General features: G+C 35.4%; 1 protein-coding gene across 11 annotated transcripts; it reads right to left on the bottom strand.

Moving 5' to 3' along the window:
* Positions 1-3,636: 3,636 nt before the first annotated feature.
* On the bottom strand, positions 3,637-22,752 carry ClC-c (chloride channel protein 3). 11 transcript variants are annotated; one of them, XM_046611588.2, is made up of 13 exons: positions 22,583-22,751; positions 21,957-22,005; positions 18,452-18,576; positions 14,890-15,088; positions 8,382-8,408; positions 6,945-7,294; positions 6,302-6,463; positions 5,916-6,203; positions 5,620-5,802; positions 5,297-5,511; positions 4,352-4,912; positions 3,890-4,267; positions 3,637-3,764 (listed from the first exon to the last, which is right to left on the bottom strand). In XM_046611588.2, the coding sequence occupies exons 3-13, from the start codon at positions 18,560-18,562 to the stop codon at positions 3,674-3,676; spliced, it is 2,565 nt and encodes an 854-aa protein (XP_046467544.1). In that variant the 5' UTR covers positions 18,563-18,576; positions 21,957-22,005; positions 22,583-22,751; the 3' UTR covers positions 3,637-3,673. The 11 variants fall into 11 exon arrangements, with proteins under 11 accessions (XP_046467544.1, XP_046467548.1, XP_046467543.1 ...); XM_046611592.2 differs by lacking the exon at positions 18,452-18,576; XM_046611587.2 differs by lacking the exon at positions 21,957-22,005.
* Between the last annotated feature and the right edge of the window lie 1,595 nt (positions 22,753-24,347).

Below are 24,347 nucleotides of genomic sequence, written 5' to 3'. Positions count from 1 at the left end.
ATCCGCTTGTTGTTGATTGATTGATTAATTTTACACTTTTAAAGTTCCTAGTCATTTCTTCGATCGTTATACAGTCGTCGTTTTTCTTTTTTTTTTTCTCTACCTCTTTCCGAAAACGAACGATAACTTATTCAATTTTACTATCAATCCAACTTTCATCATTCTTATACGAATTTATTCAGTTCATTACCGTATACTATACTTGATATAAACATCGTCGCGGCCGAGTAGAAAAAACGTATTTTACAACATACATGTATGCATATAAGTATATACTTACCAAAAAGGTCAATTGTTTTCATACATGCAGATAAGTATTTCTAAACCAATGGTATAGTACCTAAGGAAAATATTTACGAAATATTATGAAATCTGAAACAATTGTTTTATACGGAATTTGAAAATTTGATAAACACTTTTTTTTATCTCTCGGAGTTAAAATCACGTCACTGTTTCTCAGGTCGTGGTTGATTATAGGTATACACAACAGAAGATGATATAATGCTTATCCACTCACTAATAATTCTTTGATAAGTAACGAAAAAAAAAAAAAAAATAAAAATTGCAAAAATAAAAATACGAACAACGGTATAAGTAACGTGTAAAATTGATGCACCCTTTAAATCTGAATCACTTTCATTTATTAGTGTGTATAGATATATTTCAAGTCGAAATGTTCGATGATCACAAAATAAAAGAAACAAAAATTATAAGGCTGCGAATAATTTGCAATCAGATTTCCATCCGTGAATTGATACACCGTAAATACGAATGATAAATTCTGGATCGGCTCAGGGAATCTTTTTCTCTTTTGCACCGTTCATTTTGCAACAATATCATCAATGTTGTTATTTTATTTATTTATTTTTTTTTGGTTATTCTTTCACATTGATGCAGTTATTCTTCATTCGCATTATTTGTGCTGCGTTTTTTCCCTTCACTTCTTCATTTTAGCACTAGATCATTCTTCTATTTTTCATATTACCACTATATATCACATCACCCCAAACATTTGCAAATCCTACCAATATCAGTGTATATAACAGGTACCAACATACTTAAAATCTTTTTATCCTCTTGACTCTGTAATCATTAGCTTTCAGATTCAAGTTCTGCCGTTCCAATTTTTGTTTCGACCGTTTTACACTCCGAGTAACCGGATTCGTTTATTGATCCTCGTTTTCTTGTCGTTATTCTTATAGTCTTCGATTACGTCTCTTGATTCTTTTTTCACCCTTTTTCTTCCTTCGTCTAAAGCCTCATCTTTTTGTTTTTCATTTAACATTCGTACAGTGGAAAAGATTATCGTACTTGTATTTTAATACGCCGTAAGTTTTTCCAAATTTATCCAAAAATTATTTAATCCAAGGCAGAGTGCATCGAATTTTCAAAATTGTTTCATTAGTTTATTCGTTTCGGTTCAGACTTTTATTTCACTTGTTTCTCGATTATTCCGTGATTTCCGGACATTTGAAACAAGGTCGGATAAATATAAAACAGAACAATTGAATGAAATTGAAAATTCATTCAGTTTAATGGCAGAATTTTGTAGTGGCTGATATTCGACGCCTCATCTTTCAAGTTTTAAAGTTTACTATGATCTCCTTTTTCTCCTTAAACACGTTACACATGTAGGAAATTGTTGTTTGCACATTGAACAAGTATTACGTCGTAAAATTATTGAGTAGAATTACTGTAATATCTTGTGTCTGAATAATTCTTTTTTTTTTTTTTACTTTTCAACTATTTTGTATCGAATTAATTTGTACATTTGTGTAAAACTCGGGCCGCAACGGAGTTCCAAAAAAACGTTAATTACAGTTTTGCAATCCGACGCCGTAGAATCTGAAGAATAAACAAGTTGCACGTTTCAATTAAAATTGTTTACCCTGTAAATACACACACGGATTTTTAGTACACTGGCTAGAATTACTACGAATACATGCACATGGTCTTATCACACACATTAATCAATAGCGTCATTATTATTATTATCATTACTTGTAATATGCAAATCTTATTTCATCGTCATTATACGTAAATAATGTGCAAAGCAAATGCACGTCGCGTTGTGCCATTTTTGAGAATAATCGCAGTTGTCGCTGTTTTTTTTTTTTTTTTTTTTTATTTTTATCAGTTTCTTAGATAAATGAAAAACTTTTCACGACAATGAATTTCCGCAAACGTATTCGAGTATTACTGGTATTCTACTATAAATTTCAGAGATAAATTTTTTTTTTTCTTATCGCATTTTTGCCTGCTTCAATTATCTTTCGTTCGTTTTCTTATCGAAACGATTATATTTTTAATAATAAGCTGCAGTTGTACAGGTGACACGAACGAACAATATATAGGAAAAAAAATGTCGGCATATTTAGTTTATGGATGGGAAATTGATATTTTAAGAACGTGAGTCAACCGTGAATTGAACAAGTTAGTATGAAAAAAATTGCGTTACAATACCGTAAACATTATTAGGTATGATCATATGTAATTGCTATACACAGATGGCTAAAATTATAATTATATACATATATTTATATCTATGAATATTGATCGACTGAAACATTAATCAATTTCTTTTTCTCGGATTCGGACAGATTCACCATCGCCGTTATATCGGCTTAAATACTTTCAAAGATTCGGTATATATCTTGATTAATTATACTCTGGTCAACAACCAATGTAGCATGGTCGGCCTAGTGTCATTCTAAGCAAAACGTTTACGACATATCAATACGTACACAAATCGGCCAACAGTAACAATAGTATTGATAGTAAGTATTGTAACAATACAAGTGGAAAATTGAAAAATATAATTTACATGCACGGGTAACGGTGAAATTTCGATACGTCGGTCGTAAATTTTAATCCTAGAACTTCATCGACGGACTTTTCTTTTAGTTTCAATCACATGTAACCTGATCGAGTAAACGAATAAACAAAAAAAAAAAATACAACAAAAAAAATTTTTAAATTCTGATATAACTAGGGTTACGAGGAATCGTATAAAGGTCCCTCGTTTGTTATTATTATGCAAATAGATACAGTCTAACGTGTATATGGGTATGTGTATAGGTATATACATTCGCATACTCAGGTAATACCTGTAAATTAGCACGTTGCATTAACTGGTGATGTGATTTAAAATTTGAGCTACCTCAAGTTATACTCTGAATATAAAATACAATTGCGGGCTGTTATAGATACATACATACATCGACAGATGCATGCCAGATAAAAATTGATAAGACTACGTAGTTTTACCGGTAAGAATTTCAGTTAAGCGCAAACAATCGTATCGTAGGATTGAACTATCATTACTAGTTCACAATGACTATACATCTATATATAATACCGAATATCATTCATTCATTCGAAAAATTTAACGAAACACATTTAGACAATAGTTGAAATTTCCTGTCTTCCCCGAGGTTTGGAAACGTTGAAATTAATACAGCAAAAAAAAAAAAATATCTATTTATTACTATTATCACGTGACCAATTTACTTTAAGAAATTTGTATGAATACTAAAATTCATTAACGAGGAGCAACGGCCCTGGAAGTCAGTTATAACACGCGTAAAAACAATCGAATGATTGTAATTAATAAAAATAACAACAATATAACCAGGATAAGGTTTAAGAATTTCGCGATTTAATTAATTACAATTTAATTGAACAGAACAGAGCTCGGATCTTCGTTGTCAAGTTGTTTGACATGTCTTAAGACATCCTTCTTTGTTATAACGCCTAGAAGCCGCCTGAAAAAGAAAATACGTAATCTGGTCAAACAGAGATACTTTGTAAATAGGATTGAAGAATAAAGCGAGTTGTTATAATTACTTTTTTAATAGTCATTATAATTAATTGTGTAGTAAGTTCTCACCCGTTATGCGTGACGAGCGTTTGCCTGAGTCCCAGTTTACGGAACATGTCGACGACGGTTTCCATCGGCGTTTGATCGGTGATAGTGATCGGCGCCATATCTAATATCTTCTTCAATTTTAGTGGGGGTGGACCATGCGTCTGAACATTACTACCGCTTGTGAAAATGACAAGAGACTGTCCAGTTATTCCCTCCATTAGCCGTCTTGCATTGGCTATGGCGAGATTCAAGTCCCTGCGTAGCACGAAGCCTACCAAGTATTGTGATTCTCTTGAAACAATGACTGGAAAACCATTGTGTTCAGTTTCTTTAAGTAAAGTGTCAACGTCGTCGACTGTCATAGAGTCTTGAGTGAGGACGTTCAGAGCTTCGTTGCGCCTAAGAAGAATGGTAAAAAATGAAATAGAGAAAAAATAATCACAAAACAACGTGTCCAATTTTACCTAAAAATTCTCAACTCACTTTGGCTGCATGACGTCCGCTGCCAAACTCGTATGTTGAAATTCGTCTTTACTGTCTAAGAATGGATATCCGTTCAATCCGATGTGCGCATCGTAGATGCCTTGTTTACCTAACGCATCTCCGACCCATTTACTTGCCATAGCAGCTGCCATTAAGGGAACAATGTACCTGACCCCACCTGTTAATTCAAACATGATAACAACCAAGGACACTGTCATTCTTGTAACACCGCCCAGGACTGCAGCTGCCCCAACCATGGCATAAAGACCAGGCGTTATGCAATCGACGCCAGTCGAACATTCCTCGCTGAACACCCAAATGTGAGGGTACTTGTATGCGAGTTGTTCCATACCGATGCCTACGATGCGGCCCATTATCGCACCCAGGCAAAGTGACGGGATGAATAATCCGCAAGGTACTTTCATACCGAATGTAAATATGGTCATTATCAGTTTCAGAATTAGTGCTAAGACCAACAACCAAACTGCTTGATAAACTCTCGGACCAGCAGCTGCTATTTCAATCGCAGAATTGACGTCAGTGAAATTTCTGTCGTAGTCGCTGCAAAAAAGAAAATTCAGATTCATTTAGATCGTGCTGCAATTTCGATTGCAGGTTTTCCAACAGGGCTCTAAGCACATCGATATCTACATTTAGTAACACTTGGCTGTAAAGATATAATCCAATTACAGTGCTTCGAATCTAAAAATAAAATCACCTCAAAGCTGTGACGGAGAGACAAAAAATTATGAAATGAAAAAGTTATAAAAGATCAACAATTTCTAGCATGGAAAAAATTCAGAAAAACCACAATTGCGAATTGCAAAGACATAATAATAATTCTTTCAGTCGTATATGTCATAGGCATATCGTTAGTCCAATTTTCATGACTCGATGCTTATTTTCGTTGCATATAAAATGTCTACAAACAATTGTCATACTCACCATAGCATATCAGCATTAGATACTCCACACTGGCTGAATAATAAGTAAATCAGCTGACTGGTATTCATTCGTGTGTAAGGATTTGGATAAGCAATAATGGCCGTAGCAACAGTCACAACCAAAACCTCGGTCACAGGATATTGACCAAGTTTAGATGTTTTTCGATAACGACACCAGTACAGATTTGCTTTAATGAATAACGTTGCAATAATACCCTGAAACAATTCATCAGTTTCGTTAAGTAATTTAAATAATTGCGATACATACTTTGTTCCACTCACTGGCAAAGCAATCATTACAATCGTTACTTTCTAAGTACTTACTCCCATTATACCGAGCATCACGAAGGGAACCAGTTCGAAAAATATCCACGGTTTGTTGTACTCTACGAAAAAGAGTACCGAGTGTTCATTGCCGAACGGATTTATAGATCTCAATACGAAAGCTGCTATGAGTGCACAAAAGAAGGAACGCCATAGTGTCTTTAGCGGGAAATAGTAGCTGACCTGTAAATAAAGTGTTAAAAACAATTACACTTCGCTCGACGTTTTATCCCACTGTAATATTTTTCTTATAGAAATTCAAGTTTTCAAGGCGTTTGTTTTTTACCACAGCTTACCTCTTCTAAACTGAACAAAACACCACCAATCGGTGCGCCGAAGGCAACCGATACACCTGCAGCAGCGGCAGCGGATAAAATTTCACGCTTTTTCGCTTCGTTTCTTCCGTATTTTGGAAACAAGTATGAAAATATGTTTCCGATGCAACATGCTATGTGGACCATGGGTCCCTCCTTGCCCAAACTGAGACCTGCCGATACGGACAAAATGAGACCGACGGATTTTATTATCAATGTCCACTTTCCCAAGTACCCGCGGATTATGAACCCACTCAGTATGGTTTTAATCTGGAAAATTAATCGGGTTATCGAAGCGCTTTATCCAAATTGCTTTAAATTAAGACTGTAATGATACAAATACTTGATGATTTTCACGATTACTATACCTCAGGTATACCAGAGCCGCAGGCATAAGGCGCAAACATTCTGACTAACGAGGCTGACAACGAAGCAAATAAAAGAGCCCAGGCTATGTAAAACATATAAGAGATTACGTATGATCCAGCTCCAGTCTTCGATTGACTGAATACTTCAGGCCACGTCCACCACTGAAAAAAAAAAAAAAAAAAATAATGATGTTTTTCAAATGGGTTTTACTGTTTTTCTGACTGACATAAGAGGAAAAAATATCTGAGCTTTATAAAGTCGTTTCAAGTTCCTACACCAACAGCAAAAAGATGTTTTTAAAAGAGATATTCTTATATAAGATTCATACTTGCGAATCAAAGTCTTACAGAATTAACAAAAGTGGGAAAAGGACATGCTTTTTCGCACCGCACAATATTCCTGTTACTTTGGTCGATGATAAAATCTTGCCGATTGCACGTCAGTATAACGGTTGTTTCGTACTTGTAGCGCGATTTCTTCGGTACTACATTTAATGTTTTCAAGTGATTCGAAATGATTTCCAGTCCTTCAAGTTATCCCTATTAATGTCTGGTTATTTCAAATTATGCTCAAGTAATACGTGAGATCCAGCGGTTAAATTCGTGACTTTTTTTCATTGCATTTGCGTATCGTACTACTGACCTGTGAACAATTTCCACCGTCGAATGTAGTTTCATTGTAACTCCAGCAGCACTGTTCTTTGTTGAGCCAAAAGGCTTGAGGACATATTCCAAATTTGAGATCGGTCATCCACGAGGCACCGATGTCTATCACACCAGCGGCAACCCCCGTGAATAATCCAACGAATAAAACGCAGAGCCATCCCGACCAGGCGTCATGGGCTCCCTTGATCAAGTCCCACATGGAATCATGCTTCTTTTTAACAATATACCGATGACGCATACGATCCCTGGCGATATCGCGCTGCCAGTCGATAGTGTGAAAGTCATCGTACTGACCGATACCGGGAATGTCATCCGAGTCTGCTGAAACTACACGTGTCAAGGAGAAAAAATATACATATATACATATATAATTAATAAACACATGTGTACAAGCGATTATTTCATATTCACCCAGATGCGCTCAAGTGCGCATTTGAACTTTTAAAATTCGCAATTTCAACACGGCCCAATCAACTTAATAGCATTTAATAACACAGGTATGCACGTGATAATGTATTGTAATCGGTAAGGCAATTGACACTTCTTTGTTAAAGGTATAAAAAAAAATAATTTCCATCACATTCGAGCGTACAACAAAACCCCGTGTTTCGATGTATACATGTCACGAGTTACTTCACGTACGCATGTCAAATGCACACGTCGACATTTTCATCTTCTATAAAATATTCATACGATTGCTGCAACCGTAGCATAACTACATCGATACCGGAATTTCCTTGCGAAATTTGTGACAGTAAATTGGTTGGTAATTTCCGACAGTTGTGAATGAATGCAGACACATGATTATTATTAATATTATTTTTATTATTATTACGACTTTTATTTTATATTCTATCTTCAAGTTTTTTTTTTTTATTAATCTGTTTTTATTTCTTTAACAACGCGCGAATGAAATCAATGAACTTTCACAATTAATAGGGATACCGAGGACTTGCACATTAATTTGTAATTAACTTTTGCGAATGAGATTAATTTTTGAAGCGAACGATTAAAAAATCAAGGGATTAATATTACAATAAACTTTTTCTACCGTTTACGAAATTTATTTTCTACTGGTTCGCTATATAGGCTTGAGTTCAAATTCACAACACACTGCTTGAAATACATTTAAATTCTTCGAATAAAGAATAGCAAGAAAAAATGAAACTGAACAATAAATAAGCTCGTCAATCGTTATCGTATAATTGTAAATAAGATAAAAACTACCGGTAAGCCTATAATTTGAAGAGCAAAGTCAAAGGTTGATAATAGTGAAAAATTTAAACGCCACTTAATAAAACAAATATGTACACTGTAAAATTTTTTTTTTTCTCTTTCTTTCCTAACAGCAACATCTAATTCCATGCAGAGTAAGCGTACAGATAAGCGTCATTTCCTTTCGAAATCGACTTACCCTGCATCCCAGAAAAAGTAATCCCACCTTGAACATAGAGAATAAAGCTCTGAATTCTTAAAATATTCTCTTCAATCAATAGTTGCATAGCAAAAGATAATTCGTATGAGTTTGCCTAAATTTGTAAATTTTATATTGTTAGTTGCATAAAATCAAAACTGATGCCTAACGATTGTTGGATAATGATAACAATCATTATTTCAAATATGCCTGCAGTGAATTGTGTGATTTGCACGTAAAAAATATAAACGGCAATAAATCACCGTACCGAATATAAATTCGTTACTTTATTATCTATACTTTGCGTTGTGTTTGCATACGTTTTCAGGAGTTTTGGACGGACAAACTACACAATTGTTATAACACGATAATAAATCTGCAAATCGATTTTGAAGAATTATTGCAAAGTCGAAGGATTAATACCGTAGGAATTGTATTATTCTAAACCGCAACCGCATTTTGCAATCACCGCAGATTACTTGCACAAATCTAAGATTTCACGAAGAGGCGATGCGAAAATATTCAACGAACATCGACGACATTTCGCTCTATACTTTTTTCTTCTTCTCTTGTTGCATTATTTCTTCCGTTCGCTTTAAAACACGATACCATGACTGATGTAAGATAATTATATATACGACATTCTAATTGTGAGGTTGACCAATTCGAAGTATTGAATATCTAACCTTATCTTCATTCTCTACATCAACGATTTGCGAGATACGCCTCTTAGTCGGAATCACTTTGTAATACAAAAACAAGTAAAGTTCACCACCTCAGAACACTTGCGTTTTTTTTTTCGGAATCGAAAAAAAAAGTTCAGGTATAAAAATTTTCAACGATTAAAAAGCAGGTTTTCTCATCAAGTGGTAAACTTTGATTCTACATAATTCCATTTCAAAGGAGTTGCAGAAAATTTAATAGAAATCTATAAGATCCGCGTAGTCTGAGATGAATATCTATAGAGCGCCTCGAATATCTAGATTAGAAATCCAAGCATTGATTAACGGACGGTGTACTTTTTTAAAAAATTCGTCACCGAATAACTTCAGGATTATCGTCAACGGGCAAATTCTGGTATTTGCTAGTTTAAATCGACGAAATAATACCGAGGAATAACCGATTTTATTAATATTTGAGTAAAGATAATATACTCGACTGGAGAATGAACGAACGCGCTTCATATCATATCAGACTTCAAGTTTTATTTGAGGCATTCACCGCTCGGCTGAACCTTGCAGCATTACCAAGATGTTGGAATTGACTCCGAATTGGTCAACGTCAACGACTCGACTGAGATACGGATTATGAAATAAATGTTGAATCACTTTTTGAGTAGGCGTATGCATAATCGCGCGACATCGGTGAATTGTTCCAAAACACCGGTTCCCATGGGTCGGAAGAGTGTCTCTCTTCCCTTTTTCTCCCTGCCGACTGTCGACTGGTGTCGTCGTCTCCTCCTCCTCTTCCTCCTCCAACAACCGATCTATACCAACCCCAAGAAATCCTACAAGTTCACTTTCCAATCTTCATACGGGACTTCGACCCACACTAACGACACATCAACCCCAACGCTTCCTGTTCCCAAGCACTCTGATTTCGGCGTTCTTGTAGAGTTATCAAGCTTTCTTCTTCATTATTTCACGGAATAGCTTCGATGCTCGATGAGTTGCGTATAACGATCACGGTTGTTATTTATTACAGACGCTAGACGGTACTGGTTACCTCGTCATTTTCACATTGTCATCAGCGGTCACTTGTCGTTCTTTTACTTTAGAGTACTATTATACGTATCCGTGCTTGTTACACTGACCAGCGATCATTTCAGGGCATATAAGAGGGAAATCTGTACGCTATAGACCGACGGAAGTTATGGTTGATAGTTTGAATAGTGAAAGGAGAGATTTGGTTCACGGATCAATCTGTATTTCGCCGACAAATTCAAACAGTCGAATGTCTGAAAGTATAATGTAGGTATACCATCAGGTCTAGACGATTTATCGGCGGAGATATAGATCAGGAGTAGGAACGCAAGTGACACCACCGTTTCATTATGTATACAGATGAGCCCATAGTTGCTACTTATTTGTCAACTTTACAGAATGAGGGTATGCTATTGAGGTTTGAAAATTCGTTTATCGCACGTATATCCGAATGTTGCGTATAAATTATGTTACTGTGAGATATCCGTAGCCTGGCATATTCTCATGCACAACACGTACACGATACCATAAGTAGCACGTCGAATGAGATTGCTTAACATCAAATCTGCAATCAATTTCTTTCATCAAACACCTGACGTTGCACGTCACATTTTAGAGCACTAGTTTTTTGAAAGTACAAAATTTTTTAAAAAATAATTGGTCTCTCTACGGAACGCAATTCGTTAAAAATGTAAATTATATGTTTATGGATAGAAGTTTTGTTTTTCACATCGCTATATGCGATTTTAAAAAGAAATTTTTCCATCTGTTACAACAAGTCGATGATAATTATGCATAGAATTGACTTACAATTAAGGATAGTTCATATTTTTGACTGGAATCATTTTTATGGTTCGGAGAAGTATGGACGGATAATCGTAAATGATCACAGTATATCACTAATATCGAAATAAAAGAAAAAAAAAGACAATCAAATTCAGAACCTTTTGTTTTTTTTTTTTTTATTTGCCGCGCATGAAACTCTCAAGTTTCGTTGACCGGATTCCAAGATATTTTATCAGTTAAAGGCGACATTCCACTTCAGCTATTTCAGCTGTTACTTTATTTGGCGTAAAATAAAATTTGATATCGAACGAGCGCCAAATATTTCCAAAGAGTCAAAATAAAAATAAAAGTGGGTCTGACAGCGGCCGGCGTGTTGATTTTACTCCAAAGTTTGCACCGGTGATAACAAATATCGTAAAAAACAATTTCCACCTCAAGTTTGCAGTCCTAAAATTGGCGAACGTTATTACACTCCGAAAAAATCAAATATTCGATTGATAACTCGTTACTTTCAACGAGTTTTTTCTCTTTTCCTTTTGTAATGAAAAATGGCTAAAAGAGTCCTGAATGAGACGAACAATAATAATTCATTACGTTTTTATTGCAAGTTTGTCGATTCCGGAAACAGTGATAATAATAGTAATAAATATAATTCCAATCGTATACACGACACAACGAACGTTCAGCAGTACTAACGGTGAAAACATTCGCCTGCAGCCATTGAGTAAGAAAGTAAGATAAGAAAGGAGAACGCTGGAAAAAAAACAACATCAATATCGTAAGAAAGGCAGAAACAGAAGAGTCTGGGGATATTCCGGAAAGTTTTGGTGATACTAAATAAATACGAATGTACGATTTTAACCCTTGAACAAGAAAAAAAAGATAAAACAGCGCAATCGATCCGGGATCTCATTAAGGAAGAACTCGTTTCACTCCCACTTTGCCGGCTGCCGTACTTGTCGACATGACACGAGATAAGAAAATATCTCTCAGCGCAGCACTGTTCAAACTGTCTGGTGGCTCACTTCACACACTTGATACACATCACGCGTTGCACTCTGGGAATTTGGAGCGGTTGTATCGAGTAGGTAGTAGGCTGAAGATAGCGGCGGAAAAACTGGTGCAATCGAACCGGGTTAATATTCCTTAACCGTCAGAACGCGGTTCCCGATCGGTTTTACTTTGTCTAGCTCACGATATGACAAGAACCGTAAGATTTGACCATGCTGAAGTTGGCAGCGTTATCGTAACGATTCGTGATGAGGAAAAACCGTTACTTCGTGATTTTCGAATTATTTGAAATGTTCGTTCCTTCAATGTCATGGTGTGAAAATATGAAAATAGTGATTTTTTCCAATGTTTCGTTACGATAACGTTACTAACTTCAATCTCGTGAGATTTGAAGACCACAAGCTGATATTCATGTGTAACATGGTCTACCTCACAGGGTCCCAATTCCTATTTTAAACCGGAACGAGAAACAGCTTTGACATGCATGTGGCAAAATTTCCAAACGTCGAACCGGTTTTACCGACTCTCGAATTGCAGATTCCACAGCCAGACTCTCCGGCATCCACGGATCTCGCGATAATATGTTGTGACTGACGAATTACCTGCCTCGCTATAGATGTATAATAATCGTTAGAAAAAAGACGAACGATTTGAGTATACTGAGAATTATCGTACAATAATGTGGAGAGAAATTTAAGGTTCGATGACTATACATTCGAGTATAAGTAACGTAACGTGCAACAAGGATATTGATACTCTTCGTTGGTTTGTTTGAATTTCTTCTGATCTAACGACAATATTTTCGTCGAATTATATTGACACGATGAAATTCATTATTAACCCTTGCAGCAGGTATCGAGGCTGAGGAATGCCGACAGAGTTTATCCTCCGTGAGTCAAGTCAGGGATATGAAACTATCGAATGTCTGTTACCTATTTCCATTCTTTCCCTATCCGTACTACATTTATTAATTTAATCGTTCGTTGAACCGTGAAAAACCTTTCATTCAGTTGTACGGCTTGAAAGTAACTTTTGAGCGGAATCAGAGTCGATCGGACAGACAGTAAACAGTACGAGTATTTAGGTCGGTAAGAAAGAAAAAAAAAAAACCCTACACCGACAAATTGAAAAGTTGTAAGGTTATAATGCAAGTTTCTCCACCGCTGCAAAAATAATTATTGCGAACGCGCTGAGCGAAACACGTGTAGATCTACCATATAGGTACGCAATACGTAAGTATAATAATACGTAGGCCGTTTGCATGAACGGCAGCGGCGAACCGTGAACCGCGAACGCTTTGCGTCGACTGATCGCAACTTGCTCTCAAGGCATACGTAAATACGTGACGCGTGTACGCAAATGTATGTGGTACACCGATACGAGTAGGTTACGCATAAACACCCTGTATAACGTTCGAGTCAGTGCTGCCAAGCGTTGGAGAACAATCGGTTGTTCGGGCGTAAAATTTCCCTAGATTTTTCCTGCCAACCGTCATATAATATACAAGTATCTGATGGTAGAAGTGAGCGGAACGTAGTTTTATGCACGAATCAAATTTCTAATTGATAAATTGTTACATGTTTGACCGACTTACAATCAATTAAAAATATTTATTTGAGAATAAAATACTCCCTCGGATTTACGTGGATATCAAGTAATCCCTAGTTATTGGCGTTCGATGTAACATTACAGATCCTATCAGTATCATAGGCTTTCCGCTATGAGCTAAAGTCGCTGTGAGCGACAAGCCATGCATTTATGTATGAGCTAAAACGAATTTTCAAGGTTCTACTGCACAATAAACATCTCTTAAGCGTTGCGATCAGACTGCTGTGAAGAATATCCGAAACTCTGCGTTCTTCAAGATTGGAAAATGGGAAACTACAATTTATTTTCCAACTCCTACTTTACGGGTTTTGTTTGTTTTTTTTTTTTGTCTTAAAAAAAAACTCAGTTCCATTTCCTCGACTATAGCTCAAAACTGTTACCTAGCACATCATTTTTCAAATTTCTTTCAAAAAATGTAAAAACTATAGGCGTTCTTATTGAAATAGATTCACAAACACGTATGCGTACAAGACTCGAGAAAAAATCGTGATAAACGATTACCTGATGCATTTCGAAGATGGCACGACAATTATAATCGTTGTTAAGTGAAAAATACTCATTTACACTAATCCATCGATCACCAGATGCAGAAATCTGCTTTGTCGACCCGACAACCGATTATAAGACACTGTATCTACGCAACTTTCAGGTGCACTGCTTTTTCTCTCATAAACACATGTATCTATTGTTCTACATGCAATTACGCGGTTGCCTTACGAACATTTAGCATTTGTTATTAATTATGCAATCTTTGTGGTTCGTTTGTAAAAATATTAATGATAATGATGATAGTAGCAATGAGTCCAAATAACATCACTATCGCACTATCGGGCATCGCTTAATTACAATTTATAATTAATTATATTCGAATTGCAAATTACACGTGTATGTACAATTGTACACTTCAGTTTATACAAATTAAATTTTTGTTTTGTAACCAGCGCGAAATAAAATGCAAATTTCATTTATAACAAATGATTGGTTAATTTAAATTTAATTACAATTTTTGCAAGTAATTGATATCTTTCTTTCGACCAATTGTATGTATGTATCATTTATTCGATCCAATTATTATTGTTTTTTTTTTAACAATATTTAAAACCAATTGATCACCGTATTAAATTTAAAGATTTTTACAAACGTTATTTGTATTTCACTCCATCTAAATTACAAACGTTATATTTGTAACTTGTGTAGGATTAATAACAATTTGTCTCATCATTCAAGTTTATAAACGGTATAGACGCATTTTGAAATTACAATAATGTGCCGAAAGCCACTTTCCACAATCTAGTCTGAAGGACAATCATTCCAAACGATCGCAATAATAACCACAAAGATAGGAACGAAACTGTAAGATATCCGTATAAAATGAAAATTAATATAAAGGGCAAACTCACAGTGAGACGTTCCATCGTCTAGCCTGACGTTACGGTCGAGATAGGCGTTGTTCCCAGAGAGTTGGGACGTCCCGTGGTGATGGTGATTAACGTCCTGCTGCATGTCTTCGTCGCTACTAATTATCGCTCCCCTATTGGTAAGGCCCGTAGGTCGTAAACGGGCGTCGCTTAAACTTCCGCCCTCTACTCCATTTCCGTTCTGTAAATTTCAATTTAAAAGATCCCCGCGATTAAGGTATTGTTAAAGCTGACTCGGCTCGCAGTGTGAAAACATCGAAGACGGATATTGACTATTAATTGTATACCATCAAATTGATAAATGGATTAACGCCTCAATTGGCTGTCGCGCCGTCAACATGTTTTTTCACACACAATTTTTTATCTCAACCAAACAAATATATTCGAATAAGATCAACGTATGCAGTTTTATTCGCGCTTTAAAATTCAGTGGTTTTTTTTTTTTTTTGAAAAGTTTTACTGTCTTCCAAGCAATGCAAAAGAAAGCTCGTGTGGCTGAATTTAACTTATATGATGCAAAAAAAAAAAAAAAAAACTTCCTCGATAAGACTAAGTCATTCATATTGTAACTATGGATATTTTAATATTAATTGTTACACGCACTAAGCTTCATTTGACATATCACATTTATTGTTAGTATGAAAAAAAAATCAAAACAAAAAAATATTTAGGTGAAATTGATTCTTGTCATTGCACAGCCGCACTACAAGCTGATATTTATTATTTGAATCTAATTATTACAAATATTTAATACTTTACTAAAGTTTCGTCAGCATGAATGGTTTCCGTGCGGTATTGAAGTTTTTTTTTTTTTTTTTTTTTTTTATTTAAAGCAATACAGTTGGTGTCTCACGTAGGCAAGTGGGTAAATAAATTTTGATAACGGTTAATGTGCAGATTTAAAAGCGATAAACAGCTATACCTACGCGTGTAATGATAAAAACTATTTATTTTCCAACTCTTACCTTTATTCGTATGTTATATGAGTATATGAGTATACCTATAATTCATTATCGTGCAAGACTTCAATTGGGTGAACAGAAAGGTTTCAACGGTTATTAATGAGATAAGTAACAATGAACAGGTATGATGTTAGTAAAAACAATGGACCTCCCTGTCACCTACGTAGAATATCCATCCAATTAATTCCCTTCGGATAAAGAAGTCGGTAGTCATATTCCATTTTAATTCACGCTTATCTCTCTGAAATTTAATCTCCTCAAGTCCACCATAATGCGCATCATTATACGATACCCTGTCTACCGGACGATAAATGGCGTGTATTGTACAATTTATACAATCACTTGTAAAATAATTATAAATGTATGTATAACTTGTTTTTTTTTTTTTTTTATAAAATTGGTAAATTATAAAGAAAAGTTTGATGTTATCTAATTATAATTCATGTTAAAAATTTCGTTACGTTTGTTATCAAGGTATAAACTCGCGTTATTGTAAAGCTGATTAATTTTTTAACGTAATTATGTTATCCATGGGCGAAGTTTTACACATATAATAAAATTCGAATGGTGGTTTCCGCTGAAATTCGTTATAATAATGAATTTAGACGTGTAAAACAGTTTAATTACTCTAAATTACTCAGTCGAAATTCAAGCTATAAGTATAATTCAGTTGAGTTTAGAGGAAACTTTGGATTGAAATTATAATACCAACGCGATAGCGAGCCTTGAAATTTTAAAACCGGTCAAACACTACCAAGAGATCACAGATTGAGGAAAAAGTATGATATTTGCCTTATAAATCACATATGGCTGCATCAGGATGTCAAACACCCGGTACTTAATACCAGATAAATCAGACTGGGTGGTTTTATTGTTGGTAACAAAAATTATTGTGCACGTTTCGGTGTACGCTAGAATCTCGACTATCCGAACCCTCAATTATCCGAACGTCGTCGGCTCAAAAAATATATTTCTGGTGCGTAATATACATCGTTGCTCGCTAAAAAATGTAGAGCAGCCGTTCCTCAATTGAAAATAGACGACTACGCTACGGAAATTATGCAAAAACATACAAGTAAGGAAAAACCAAGCAAAAATACCGTTTAACAAAACGTTGTTCGTTGAATTTGCTAATTACATTCCAGATGAAATCAATTTATTCATTGTGATTCTGAATCGCGAATAAATGTATATGAGGCATTCCATGTCAACTCGACCTATGATTTTCCCTCACCATTTTTAATTTTCTTCAGGATTTTTTAGACGATTCTACAATCACAAAAAAGCACTCCTGAATTTTTTTACATTCTTTTTTACTAACGTTAATTTTTCATCATTATTCAAAACTATCTGAAAATTATTCTGTTGTGTCAATTTAAATGGGACACCCTGTATATACGTATAACCTACATGCGTACCTATCTCGTCTGATATTTTTGCAGGTAGTCAAAGCATTTAAGCACTTAAAACTCTGTAAACCGATCGCGATTAGAATTATGAATCACGTGAAATACGATTTTCGTTATTTACAAAATAAAAATATAATGTAATGTACTCAACAACTAACGAATCTCTCAATGTTTAAAATATACAAATTGCATTATATATCACGACGTGTCAATCTGTAGAGACATACATATTTTTATATTATTATACCTCATATTTTGGTGGCTTGCAATATTTAGGACGTTTCATATTCCGCGAAAATGCGGAAAATAAATAAAAATTATAGAAATGGAATGCTAGCATTTTGTGTTAGTTGTTAGGGGAAACAGATATTTATGTACATGATACATATACAACTTTGTACAGATAATCATACAAGCCTTCCATTCGTCACTTTTTCTGGCGAATAAAATCAATCAATCTCAATTAAAAAATCTAGACTATACGTTATTAGATTCGAGTAATTTTCAGCTGATTTGCCGTAAAAAAAAACTTGTTCACAAAACTCGATGAATTTATCCACAGGCGTTTTCATGCGATGAAAACTGAACGAGCATTTTTAAATGTATAATATACATATAATACAGTAGAAAATATGGCTCATATGCTCAATATTTCCGCGAAGCTCCGAGATATTACCTTTGACTTTCTCATTTTTTCCGCAACATCAATTATTCAACAGTTTCTTCTTTTTTTTTCCTTCACCTCGTCTATTCTCAATATTCACAAAGAAATTTTGCACGAAACGTTCGCAATGTCGAGGTAAAAATTGAAAGAAGAACGAATGAAAAAAATCTAAATCGGTGTAGATTAAAATTCTCCGGTGATTAAAAGTTTTGCAGAATAATGTCGCTCCTCATGTGAGGTTTATCAAGTCTTTCACTTTTGGTAGTGAAAAAAACAACTGACAAACCTAACTTTCCCTTGCTTCTTTATGAATGGAAGGCCTCATGCGCGCCAAACAATAAACAAGTGTGATAACAAATATATACAAATATACATTCGTAATAAAGTGTGATAAGATAATATTTAGTCATTGCACCTGTAATAAAATGTGAAATGAGAATCGAGGATGATAAAAGTAAGAAAGTAAGAAAGAAAGAAAGAGAATGGAATAACGAGTAACGGATGCCTACCTTGGCATCGACAGAGTGATACATGGTGGGCGTTGTGCTCAACTGTGCAGGGCCGAAGGACGAGGTTGCCGTTGACGAGGTTACCGTACCCTTCAGCGGAAATTTCTCCATCGTTTCGCGTACAACTGTTATTACATATACACAGGCAACATGTCTTGCAGGATTACAAAAAAACACATCTCAGGACGATATTCCCTATCAATAATCACATATACATGCCTGTCGTACGTCTACGATAAAAGGTTCGAGATAACAACACGTTCGGGCAGGTAGGATTAAATACACATAGTAAAAAGATTTTATCGAATATCGGCATGCTCGTGTTAAAATAAAAATAAACATATTTGTGAGAATCGCTGAATCGTGTGTAATTAAATTGTTTTAGCGATTTGTTAAACCGTTCTCATATGCTTGAGAATTGCGAGGCTGAAGTTAGTAACGTTATTGTGGTTATTCGTTTTTCGGAAAAACCGTTATTCGTTATGTCAGGAATCTCTGAAATGCAGTAAATTATAATAACTCAAAAGTAATTCATGTTTTCAAAACTTGGTAACTTCAAAGTTACTAAAAAATTGCAAAATAGTGATTTTTTTTTTCCCCCAATGTTTAGTTACGCTAAGCTTACCAACTTCAGCTTGATTTAGAATCAAGTTCTCGCTGTTTTCGTATCTATATTCACAGCTATTAAACGCGTGAAATCAAAATTACGGTTATCGGAATACTTTTCGTTTATTAATGTATATCTCAGTTTTATAGACGAATCGTCGACGTTGTACGTAATTCTCAATGCAGACAGCTGATATACCTATTTTCTTATCTAATCTATTAAGACTGACAGAGACAGAGAAAGAGAAGGGACCGAAAATTCGTAACCAAAAGTTTAAGAATGCTTTAAACGGGATATTACAGCTTGCGTACGTATTTCGAGACTGCTGACAATGCTAATTTTTTCAACTTGAGCAATTCTGCGATAACATTTCTAGAGTAAATAATGAAAAACCTTCTGCTATACATTTTTCTATATATAGTCTCCAGACTCCAAAAAATAATTTAAAACGTGTACAGCAAGCAGTAAACTAGAGTTTTGAAAAAACCTAATGATTATATCGATTTCTTGAAGCACCGTGATTGAGGTGCAAGGAACTTTGACACGCTTAATTTATTATTGACCTAATGATAAGCGTGTTTGATCTACCGATGTAAAAAACTTGTCACGCTCGCCGGAAGCATGCGTATGTATATGTGTAGATAATAGAAATCGTACCGAATTCGATAGTTTCCTTTAGCAGAAGATTCTTATGCCGCGATTTTTTAATCTTACAATTCTGTACTCTACGTACGGATTGACGAGTTTCTCTCTGTGTCAATTTTTGTAAAGAATTCTTTAATAGCCTTCCGAGTTTTTATCGGTTCTGGGAAAATTTCGTAAAAGGAAACACGGAGCGTGCTCAACGCGGCGTTGGAACACCTGTCACTGGTATATTTTCGCAATAAGTATGGGGCATTCCACGTCAAATTAGCAGTCTCTGCACCTCACTCTCTTCGATTCTGATCATTTTTTGGTATTATGTTCTTTCCGACCCAAAAGGGTCTCGGGAATTTTTTCAGATTTTCTTTAACCACCGGTGAAATACAAAATTGCAAAACCAATGACAAAAACACCGTTCTTAAGAATCTTAAAAAATTCACAGTGATTCCATGATTCGAAATGAAATTTTTGAGCACCGAACGATAATGGGATCTCTATATTTACCATGGTTTTCTTTTGACAAGTTTTTACATTTTCTATGTCGGAATTGTTGAGTTTTTTTTTTTCTTTATGTGCCTCGATATAAACATATGGCAGAATCACATTATTTTCATGATTCCGTGATTTATTTAAATTGAGGAATAGAAAAATAAAAACAAAAAAATTTTAATTCCGACACGGATAAACGAAAAACTTGCGAAAAAAAAGTTGATAAATATTGAGATCCCATTGTGAACTGTGAATTTTTTCAGGTTTAAAAAAAATGGCGCTTTCATAGTGGGTTTTTCGATTGTTTTTTATAAATTTCACCGGTGGTAAAAAAAATTTGATAAAAAATTCCGAGACCTTTTAGGGTCGTTACAAGCATCATAGTAAAAAATGATTAAAATCGAAGACGGTAAGGTATGTGGGCTTCTAATTTGATATGGAATGTCCCGTATATACCTTGACACTTGATTAGAATCAAGTGTGTAACATGCAGTTTGACGGTACATGCTTGATTGTAATTCCAGTCAAGAATCGCGACAATCACCAGAAACTCGACCGTGGATCTGGTTGCACGACAATCAGCGTATCCCTAAATTAACTGTGAATTTCATTATCGTAACGATTCATGCTGAGGAAAATGCCGTTACTTCGCGATTTTGGAATTGTGTGAAATTCGGTAAACCATAATAAAACAAAACACTCTCATAGTTCGAAATCTCAGTTCCTTAATAAAATTCAGAAAATAGTGATTTTTTTCTCAATGTTTCGTTACCATAACGTTACTAGCTTCAACCTCGTTAGTAAAACAAAACACACTCATATTTCGAAATCTTAGTTCCTTAGAAATCATAGTAAAACTCAGAAAATAGTAATTTTTCCCAAATGTTTCTTTACGATAATGTTACTAGCTTCAATCTTATTTTATTTTGTTCATATACACACCACAGTTCAAAGATAACGGAAAAGGCGAGTTGTACGAAAATACGTATCAGATTTTGGAGCGTATTACACAAATACAAATCCGCTTATACAATATATAACCGAACAACTTCGCCCACTCTAATATTACACCGCATAATCCTCTAGTTTCTGGTGTCGAGAACTTGAAGTAAAAAAAAAAAAAACATTAGAACTACGCACTTACAAAGCGAATCCGACTGATCGCATGTATCCGACCGTGATTTGAACTTTTGTAACTGGTGTAAACTTTTATTGTCAAATTGGTCGTTCAGTGACCCGATTAGCGGATCGGGATGATAATCCTCAGATGAAAATTTGACCAAGAAATACGCGACTGGCTGATACGCATTGACAGCTGTGCGAGTCGCATATAAATATTCTAACAAATCGCGTTTAAAATTGCGACGAAACTGAATGATATTATTTGCCGCTACATTCGAGGATGTACCGATGATTTGGTCAAAATGACGTTTATCACCTCTGAGGCGAATGATGCAATCATCAGAATCACGCATCCGAGCAAATAATCGACCACGAAGGAGTTGAAATTGGAGAACCGCAACGATGTATGAAGAATTGGGTGACTATTTTAGTGTAGAAAAGGTTTAGAAAAAACTAGCTAATGATTATGCGTGTATGCGATGATGCAGAACAGCCCTGTGCAAATCAGGCAACACGACACGTATACGTGGTGGATAAGTCAAACATAAAAAACAAATAGTAGTAGGTACGTGAAGAGAGATAAGAGAGCAAAGTATCACTGTGTGCCATCGAAAAATATCACCGTACAAAGAGCAAGCAACTCACCATGATTGTTAAATATCCACAGGTAGAAATTCCGTGGGTATCATTTAACCTTCACCAACAAAAATAACTAACGTTGTAACGTAAACTTATGGCTGAAGTGGTGGGTTGGTATGTTTTATTTTACGCGAAGGGATTCACCAAAATATAATTCTATCCTCAGGATGGAAAAGAGAATAAATACGTTACACTATGCAAGTATGTGCATACAATTAAATAATAATAATAACTCTTCACGGAAGCGACGGCACTACAGGTAACTGCAAATGCATAACCACTCTGATCATATGACAGACTTTGTCAAGGGTTCAATTATTTTTATTTACTGGCAGAGTCAACACTTCTTTTGTATTTATAAATTTCAGGCTTTCGTTCACGCCATTTGCTTTGTTTTTTTTTTTTTGTTTTGTTTTACTATGTTTTTTTTTTTGTTTATATATAAATCTTTTTCCGTCAGTCACCCACCGTCATCCCTCCTGCCCGTTCAGCGCCACGCGCAACTCAAATCGGCTACTAAATTAATAATAACACTACGCGCATGCAGCTATGACAGTTATGTATTTTGTACAATAGGTATACGCAGACACGTACGAAAGATGCGTGACTACACGCTATGTATGTATAATTACGTTTCTTTTGACCGATAGTGCACACGCCTGATGATCTGAGAACACTTTTTTCACTCGATCATTACTTATGCGTTGGTATTTTATTGACTAGAATCTACGACGTTTCAAGTGAGAGGATGCGATAGGCACGTAGCCGAGATGCTAGTCGCTTCAACTCCCCTTTCGCGATAGATCGAGCATTGAGCACGCGCTCTGTAGATGAGACAGGTCATAAACGCCCACATCAACACACCCTAGGGTCCCTAGATTTTGTTGACAACTGCAAGCGAATTGTATTTTTCGTTGACTACGCTCGGTGCACACTCGGTGTAATTTCCCCAGTTTTCAATCAATGGCAGATGCAGGATCTTGGAAGAGTCGCATTTGATGCGCAGATTAGTTTTCGACTGGCTATACTGAATGCTATTTCCACAGTTTTCAACCCACGATAAAAGCAGATTCCTAGAGAAAATGGACTCCTACGTGCAGTTGGAACGTTATTACTGAATTGCCGGACGAAGAGAGGGATTGAAACTGACAATAATCTTACAATCTCACAATTCGAAACTACGAAACGCCATTGACTCTGACGAGCAAGATTCTAGGGACTTTAGAATATTTCCGCAACTGCCGCAACTCTACCGCTGCCTGGTGTATGAATTTCACATCGAATTTATCAGGTACTTCTTTCAGTGACGCCATCTTTGAGCTACTTGGTAAACTAGTTGAAACAGCGGGACGGTGAAGGCACTGCAGTTTTCCGAACTGCTCTTACCGATGTAGAAACAATCGTGCCGCCAGAGCAATCATGGTTGGAGGCTATCTCGAACGTGAGAATAGTAGATCCTCTTCTTGACTCAAATTCAAATTCCAACCGCGGAATCGAATCACAGTTACTTTGAGATAATGAGTGGATTACTAATGAGCAAAATAATTCATCAACTGTAACGAACATTCCGAAGATATCTCAGAGACGCTTCGGTGTATTGGAAAACATTTTTATCCAAGATATTACTTTCAGAAGACACCATCATTCTAAGCTAAATTAAATTAATGTATAATAAATACATGACATGTACTAATATTTCTGCAATATCTGATCATTTAAAAATAGCGCATTATATCAAGCTGAATTAAAGCCGAGACGATGTTTTGCAAAACTTCAGTAATTACTAAGGGATAATGAATCAAAACTAGTACTAGTTTCCCGTGTTTTTTAATCAGAATTGTCGCCATCAATCTGATCAACCGATCGCCGGTGATCACAATAATCTTAAAATGGATTAAAGAACTTATAACTAGCAACTTACCTTAAATTTTCGGTTTAGCAAGTCATAGCTTCGTGAGCTTTCTGAATTTTTTAACAGGATTTTGAACGGAACTGCTCATAAGTAGAATAAAGTGTATACTTTACCGTAACTGTTTGATCAGCTATGTAAATTAATATGTTTGAACTTTAACCACTAATACTGTTTATACACGACTTTTGATTACTATGTACAATTTTAATTGTAACGAGGGAAAATTATCCGTTCCTGTTATAACGGACTTTGAATCAATTTTACGATGATCGATGTCGTGGAAAAATTAATTTCGCAATAAAAGAACAGTTTACACCATTCGTGGAATTATGATTTAACATCATCACTGCGCATTATCTTTCGTGTTTGCACTTAATCGCGGATGTTATTGATGACTTTCCTTGATTTATACGTATAAGTTAATCCCGCTAGTGTTCAATCACTTCTCGTGATTTACTTCACCGTGAGTTGCTCCAAATGAAACG

Source organism: Neodiprion pinetum, chromosome 2, assembly GCF_021155775.2.
Source record: "Neodiprion pinetum isolate iyNeoPine1 chromosome 2, iyNeoPine1.2, whole genome shotgun sequence".
NCBI classification, from domain to species: domain Eukaryota; kingdom Metazoa; phylum Arthropoda; class Insecta; order Hymenoptera; family Diprionidae; genus Neodiprion; species Neodiprion pinetum.
Note: the sequence above shows the minus strand (reverse complement) of the source record. Positions and strands in the feature narration are given on the sequence as shown.

Excerpts from the sequence above, each read along its gene's own strand:
- ClC-c (XM_046611588.2), bottom strand. The coding sequence starts at position 18,562 with ATGGAGAAATTTCCGCTGAAGGGTACGGTAACCTCGTCAACGGCAACC. Across the intron at positions 6,204-6,301 it reads GCGGCTCTGGTATACCTGAG|ATTAAAACCATACTGAGTGG; the intron begins GTATAGTAATCG and ends TTAATTTTCCAG. Across the intron at positions 5,803-5,915 it reads TTTTGTTCAGTTTAGAAGAG|GTCAGCTACTATTTCCCGCT; the intron begins GTAAGCTGTGGT and ends CTTTATTTACAG.